The following is a 7,188-nucleotide window of genomic DNA, read 5'->3' on the forward strand; positions in this document are numbered from 1 at the left end:
AGAGGCTGGGGTTCGAACCCCTGACCTTTGGTTTAACAACAAACAAATCTACCGTTTGAACTAAACTAATGTTTGTTATACCTATACAATATGAAATATATATTCATCACTTCATTAAAGACTTCCTCATCATCATCTTCCTATCTCCATCATCTCCATACAGCATCAAAAACTCCAATTACAAACACACCAAAAACCCCTGACCTTTGATGTTGATAATTATTATGATACCCTAACAAATTATTATATACCCTAACAAATTCGAACCAATTACTGACCAATTATAATGTACCCCAACTGAGATCGGAGCTCCGGTGGGTACGGCACTAGAGGCCACCATGGCAGACGCCGAAACCGGTGGCGGCAAACACGGCGGCCGCAACCGTCGCTTTGGTGTGGAGAAGAAGAAGAAGAAGAAGAGCATGAAGGTGGGTTTGTTAGGGTTTCTGGCGGCGGTTGTCGACTCTGTGGGTTTCCGGCGGCGGCCTAATTCAAATCTAATCTCATAGTCTCACAATCAGATTCAATTCATCAAGCACATGCACATAACAAAAACAATTAAACAGTAGCATACGATTCTGCACGCGAAGAACCAAGCGGCCGTTTGATTTGCGAGTTACTCATCGCATCATCTCGTAATCGCTTCATATTTGCAAAATATCAAACCCTAATTCGTTAAAAATAATCAAATTGGAATGTGGTATTAACGAATCGTGATGGAATTAGAAGAATTAGATGAGTAACCTGTGAAGTAAGCCCTAATTGGATTGAATTAGGGCAGATCTGAGCATATAACGAGATATGATAATATATTGATATTAATTAATAATAAGTTGAATAATCGCCTTGGCTTCAACTATTAGCAGCAGAGGATATAGGAATTAGGAAGAGGTGAAGAAATATTATTATGTGTGTGCATTGTGCGTGTGACGACATTTATATATTATTATTACTACTATTATTATATTTATTATTTATTAAAAGAAGATTACTAAAATGCCCTTAATATGTTGGTATTATTACTAAAATACCAACAGTCAACTAACGGTCAACTGACGGTAGGAGTTAGAACCCCGCCGGAGTAACACAGGGAGTCAAAGTTCGCAAAATCTTTTTCAGGGGTTAACCCATCGCGTGACGATATAAACCAGGGAGACAAAATGCAGATTGATTTTATTAGAATGTTAAAATATATATGTTTTAATTGTAGCCAAACTCATCAAAATACCAAAGCTTAAGCATTCCAGTTTGTTCAAGATCGGTACAGATTGATTTGTTAAGTAGGGCGGACTTAAGTGGAAGCCACTAACATAGTGAATTTATCTTTACCGTTATCATTCATTTTACCTGTAAATTGATAATTTGTATTTTGGCGGATATAAAGTCACCATACATATAGAAAAAATATACAAATGAGACAAAAATGAGAAGTGTAAAATAAATCTGTTGTGATTTGTGAATACTCTTATAATTATATAATTAGTAATGCGCTTTTTTAGTTTATTTATTTTTCATTTTTTTAACAGCAACGAAGTAATTTATGCCCTCTTAAGTGACCAGTGTATTACATATGCATTACTGTAATTAACGTTAAGTCGTTGCAATAACATTGATAATAACTTTAATAAACAATTTTATAGAGTATATACATGCATATATACATATATATCATAACATACCATTCTTTTTGTATCCTATAAATGTGTGATGTGCCTTACTAGATAACAGACCAAGTGTAACAAAAGCTAACCTATTGTTGTATATCTCGAGCATTATTTATGCCCTTCACAATACGAAACTGCTTGATTAGCTTTTTCTGATTGCCCGTAGTCTTACTTAGCCGGAGGAGCAGCACCGCCAGTTGTAGGCCTACAAACAAAATGGTTCTTTCATCATTGTAGAAAAAACATAGTCTTGTTGAGTTGGAAAACATGTAAAAACAGGTCGAGTCATGTGATCTTGACTAAAATCACCTTTCCTCCATTAGTAGTTGTTTTTATGCATAACTAAAATGTTAATACAATTGAAAAAACATATTATTGATTGTTTTTATATGCAACTAGTATTAAAAAACGAGGTTGACCCGAAACACTTTTTGTCAAAATGGGTCGGGTCAGGTTGACCGAAAACGTGTTTTGATTGAATTAAACAGAGAAGAAACTTACAGGCCGACAAAAACTTTGAAAGCATCATAGATTCCCCATTGTGCTCCAGTAAGAGTACCAATCATAAAGATACGAAGAGGGAGACCACGAGTGAATAAACCAACCAAACCAAGTTTCTTAACAGCCTGCATCACATGTTTTAAAGGACATGTTTTGATTTGTATGAACTATAAAGGTAACAAACTTTTGTTGCAATTTGAGCATGTGATTCAAAACACTTATTAAACGTAAAAACAATATACTTACATCACCAGCAGTAGCTCCTGGAGCATTATTAAGGAAAGAAACCAAATTATCAGCTGGATGTGAGACAATGGCACAAAACACACCAGCCACATAACCACCAGCAAAGCTCACTCCAAGTTGCGTCTGTTTGCTACATTGGTCCTTCGGTTTCGGGATGGCATACTTGTACAATGACTCCACAATTTTTTCAAAGAATGCAAATTTCATCATTGTATCTATAAATGTTAATCATTTTAACTTAGCGTGATTATATAAAAACTTTGTGAAACATGTTTAACTTTAGTAGTTAACAACTTACATGGAATTTGTCTTCCCCAGAGAGGAGCTAAACCCTTGAAAAGACTGTAACATAATATAAAAACTATATAAGAACCAACATTTATCCAACTATTATTTAAATTAGTTAAAAGATGAAATTACTATTGTTAGAACCGGACCTGACCTGTTGGTCAGACCGAAACTGAAAAATCGGTCCAAGTGAGTACTTTTAAACCATCTTCATTTCAATTGGTTGGGTATAGCCGAGCTGGCTAAACTAGACTAGTGGTTGGACCGGATTTCAAACATTTTTATTTTTATTTTTGATTTTTAGAGTCTCATTTACTACTTCATGTTCTCTATTTGTTTATTTCAGTCTCTACACTCAGTTAGTATTATAAATCTACACCAAAAAAATAAATCAGTCATTTAAAAAATTCCAAAAAATATAAGTTTAAAACTCTTAATAACAATCATTTCATATATATATTTTATATAACTTGAATGTAGTTTTGTCATTTGTTATATGTATTCTTTTATATATATATATATATATATATACAAATTCGTTATTTCACATATACATACATGTGATTTAGTTTTTACATAAGATGTAAATGTAAACTTGTGACTATATATATGTAATCGTATAATCACATATAATAAATGGCAAAACTACCCACAAATAACATTGAATACATAAAACAAATAAATAATATAATTGGGTTGTTAGGAGTTTTTGAAGTTCTCAATATATCCAAACCATATATATATATATATATATATATATATATATATATATATATATATATATATAATTGATGACGTCGTCTAGTAATTTGACCAGTGGACACGTGAGGCATCTAGTTTAATACGTTTCCGGTTATGAAAACACTAGAAATTAGTTAAAGACAAAATCTTACCCAGACACACCATCAGCTTTAATGAACTTTGGAAGGCCATCTGACAGACCGTTAGCATATCCAGGTTTTGTTTGGACGCGAACCTTAACCGCCTCAAACGGGCAAAGAGCAATATCAGCAATAAACTCAGCAGATGCAGACCCAGCAAGGAAGATCAATGTTTTATATTTGGTTGCATACTCCGGGCCCGCCATGTCAGAATACTTCTTCTTGAAGAATTCATAAAACCCGAATTTACAAGCACCCTGCGCACTGTAACCAAATAAAGTTGGAACCCAACCTCTGAAAAATCCCTTCATTCCTTGTTCTTTGAGTAAGACCCCAAAACCAGAAGAAACACTCTTGTACTTTGTTGGGTTTATCTGAACAATTGGATCATAAAACAAGGATCATGAGTCATTTATCCATAACATTTATATGTACGTGTCTTAAGCATCTTTAAAGAAACTAAATGTTGCCTTGTAACCCTTGTTGTTTATTCAAGATTGGGACCGATAATGATAAACTATACAAGTTTTATATATTTTAATTCATATACGTTTGCATATACACACACAATTAAGAAACAAATAATAAAGGAAATATATAATCTTGGACACTTTAAAATTTTGGACCTCTTTAGTAACCTATTTTTAATTCAAGGAGATGCGTTTCTTAATTGCACCATATGTAACAAACTTTCATCAAATTATTACCCGATGTTTTAAGAATGTGATTGGATGGCATCACAGTTAAAATTCAGACGTTATATAATAATTGTACTTTATATTTAATTTTTTTATACGGCATCTTTAATTTTTATCTTAACCCTATTAACCTTTTTGTTTAAGTCTAGTCATGCACGTTGAACATGAAGGCAAGTTGATCTTTTGGCACCAAATAATTTATTAAATTACAAACAAAAATATGTTTAAACTATGTTTCTTTAACTAATTGAAAACGATTTTTTTAATTACCAATAGCTTGATAAAAGACACGTATTTTATATTGAAAAAAAAACAAAAATATAAACAAATTTTTTTTAGGTGAAATGAATATAGAATCCAACCTGCATGTTGCATTTGATAAGATCCAGTGGTGTCACGGCCATATGCGTGAGACCGCAGCTGAGAATACCACCGGCTGTACACGCTCCGTAATATGCGGGAGAAAACATCGCGATCTTACGTGGCTCGCTCGGAGCTGGAACCACAAAAGCTCTTTTGGAAATTGACGAGGGAAACGGTTTCCGTTGATTCGTGGACAAATTGCCGAATCCATTTGCGGAGTAGAGGAAGTTGGGGATGAGAGAGTGGCGTGAGTTATCCATGAATTCCATCGATCGTCAGCTAGCGTGCTTGAAATGAATAGTTAGGGTTTCGTAAGAGAGGATGAATTGAAGGTGGGATTAATGGTGGGAATGCATGCGCATTTGAAGGCTCTTCGATTATTGCCCGCCCTACATTATTTCAATGGAACTAGTATTTAGACCCCCCGCAACATGAAACCGTTAGAAAGAAATAATATGTTTAACTCAACTATGATCTTTAACCGTTCAAGCCATTAAAAATATACAACACTAGAATTTTACCCGGCGCGTTGCGCCGCGGAAAGTTGATAAAACTCAAACGGTGGTAAAACACAAGCGTTGTCGGTCCCAAACGTTGAGGCGGTAAGGCGACATGAATTCGGTCTATTTCGGTTGCGCGCGTTATTATACCGTAACTAAAACTGAAAATAAAACTAAAAAATTCTAACAATTTAGGTGACCGATGAGGTGTAGTCGGTTGATAAAAGTCGAACGTTAGTTAAACCTAACCTTTGCCGATCCCGGGCATTGAAGCGGTGAGTCTACGCAAATTTGATTGGTTTATGTCAAGTTTGTTACGGCACTGGAACTAAAAATATTGGCATTCAGTCGGTTTTCGTCATGCTTTTTACGGTGCTGGAGCTAAAACAAAACTTGGTGCGTTTACGCGTAATTGGTCATGTTTCCTTCGCGTTCGTTACAGTACCAAAACAAAACAAAGAAAAATGTCTTCCGCCAAATGGCTCAATGGAGGTACTTGTGGCACCAAAATTCTTAAATATACTAATATATTTGAACAAAACAACACAACACAAATAAAATAATTATAAAAAAAGAAAGAAACCAAAAAATAAGTATTCAAAGAAATGGGGAGAGTCTGCACGTAAGGGACATGTCGGTAACCCGGACGGTGGTAAAACTTAATCGTTGTTGGTCCCGGGCGTTGAAGTAGTAAGTCCACACGAATTTGGTCGGTTTCGGTTATTTGCGCTATGGTAACGGTATTAAAAAATATATAAAAATTGAGGTGGTGTCAGATGGTAAAACTCGGGCGTTGATGCGGTTAGTCTATGCAAATTCGGTCGGATTACGTCACATTTATTACAGTACCGGAAGTAAAACAAAATTGACATTCGATCGGTTTTCATTTACAGTACCAAAATATTAAAAAAATACAAACAAAACAAAATCCCAAAGTTCTTAGTTTACTATTACATAAGTGCTATAGTCCAAAGTACAATTACATGCGTGCTATAGTGAAAAAAGAAAATATATATTTTTATGTCCAGCAGTGAGAATCGAACCGTGCCATTGCCCACAAACAGAAGTAATGTAATCCATGATGGCCATGATACCAAAGGTGCAATTGATGACTTAACCCTACAAATATATCTTATATATAAAAAATCTAAAAAAGTTATTTGTGACACCAAACTTCTCTTTTATACTAATTGTATATTGTATAATATAGTGATTGAACCAGAAACCTTTTGCCTTCTTGTACTACCAATCTGCAACCACTTTATGTTCATATCCCACCTACAAGGCATGGTTGACCAATTGAAAGTCAGACAACCAAGTAGCCATTTAACTATAACCAGTTAACAAATAGAAAAAATAAAACAAACCTCGTCAATCCAAATGCAACATGTCGAAATCAATTAAAGCATTCTCTATTTTTCTATCACGTTTATCCTGCCACACGCCACAAATAGAACTTAAAATAATTCATCATACAATTACATTAGTACACAAACTTTTTACTCATATTTTGTTTCTATAAGTTGCCGATTGTATTTCTTTTTTAACAACCTGTTTGGCCACTTATCTTAAGTAATCCCATGAACCGCAGCCAGCCAGCCATCATTGAGAATTTGAGATCAGCATCTCAGCAGCGAAGCAACCGGTATCATATAACCTTTTGACCTCCGAAAAATGTAGATGCTCTTCGTCATGGAATTCCAATTATTATTAGCAAATTATACGCACATGAAGTAATTAAAATTTATCATAGATTTCCTAAAACTGCATCACTAAACCATATTTAAATCATCCTATAGACCCATCAATATATCAGTAAACACTTCATTTCACATGTAATTGTGCAAATGAAGTTATAGACATCTTCTTGGCATAGATTTTTTGGACACCTTAAGCAAAGGACAACTTATATGAGTATTAAACAATTATGATTTGATCTAACTGGTTATTTAGAATAACAGATTGTCTATGTGAGTGTTTAAGTGAAGGTGGTAGTTAGAGATACCTACCATTATACTCATTAGTCGTCGTTGATGTAATCCCCAAA

At 34.3% G+C, this 7,188-nt stretch overlaps 1 protein-coding gene across 1 annotated transcript; it reads right to left on the reverse strand.

Annotated features, from left to right (window-relative positions):
* Window positions 1-1,662: 1,662 nt before the first annotated feature.
* On the reverse strand, window positions 1,663-4,910 carry LOC143593629 (mitochondrial phosphate carrier protein 3, mitochondrial-like). The gene is made up of 6 exons (XM_077073204.1): window positions 4,641-4,910; window positions 3,593-3,954; window positions 2,710-2,753; window positions 2,412-2,626; window positions 2,166-2,290; window positions 1,663-1,869 (listed from the first exon to the last, which is right to left on the reverse strand). Exons 1-6 carry the CDS (start codon window positions 4,908-4,910, stop codon window positions 1,833-1,835), a joined length of 1,053 nt encoding a protein of 350 aa, XP_076929319.1. The 3' UTR covers window positions 1,663-1,832.
* Between the last annotated feature and the right edge of the window lie 2,278 nt (window positions 4,911-7,188).

This window comes from Bidens hawaiensis, unplaced genomic scaffold, assembly GCF_021521415.1.
Source record: "Bidens hawaiensis isolate Kalapana, Puna unplaced genomic scaffold, B.hawaiensis_p1.1 tig00042414_1, whole genome shotgun sequence".
In the NCBI taxonomy this organism is placed as follows: Eukaryota; Viridiplantae; Streptophyta; class Magnoliopsida; order Asterales; family Asteraceae; genus Bidens; species Bidens hawaiensis.

What these genes read in the sequence shown, in the direction of transcription:
- LOC143593629 (XM_077073204.1), bottom strand. Translation starts at nt 4,910, where the DNA reads ATGGAATTCATGGATAACTCACGCCACTCTCTCATCCCCAACTTCCTC. An exon ending in CTGGGGAAGACAAATTCCAT is followed by an intron (nt 2,627 to 2,709) that starts GTAAGTTGTTAA and finishes TAACATTTATAG; the next exon opens with ATACAATGATGAAATTTGCA. An exon ending in TTCAAAGTTTTTGTCGGCCT is followed by an intron (nt 1,870 to 2,165) that starts GTAAGTTTCTTC and finishes TTTTGTTTGTAG; the next exon opens with GCCTACAACTGGCGGTGCTG.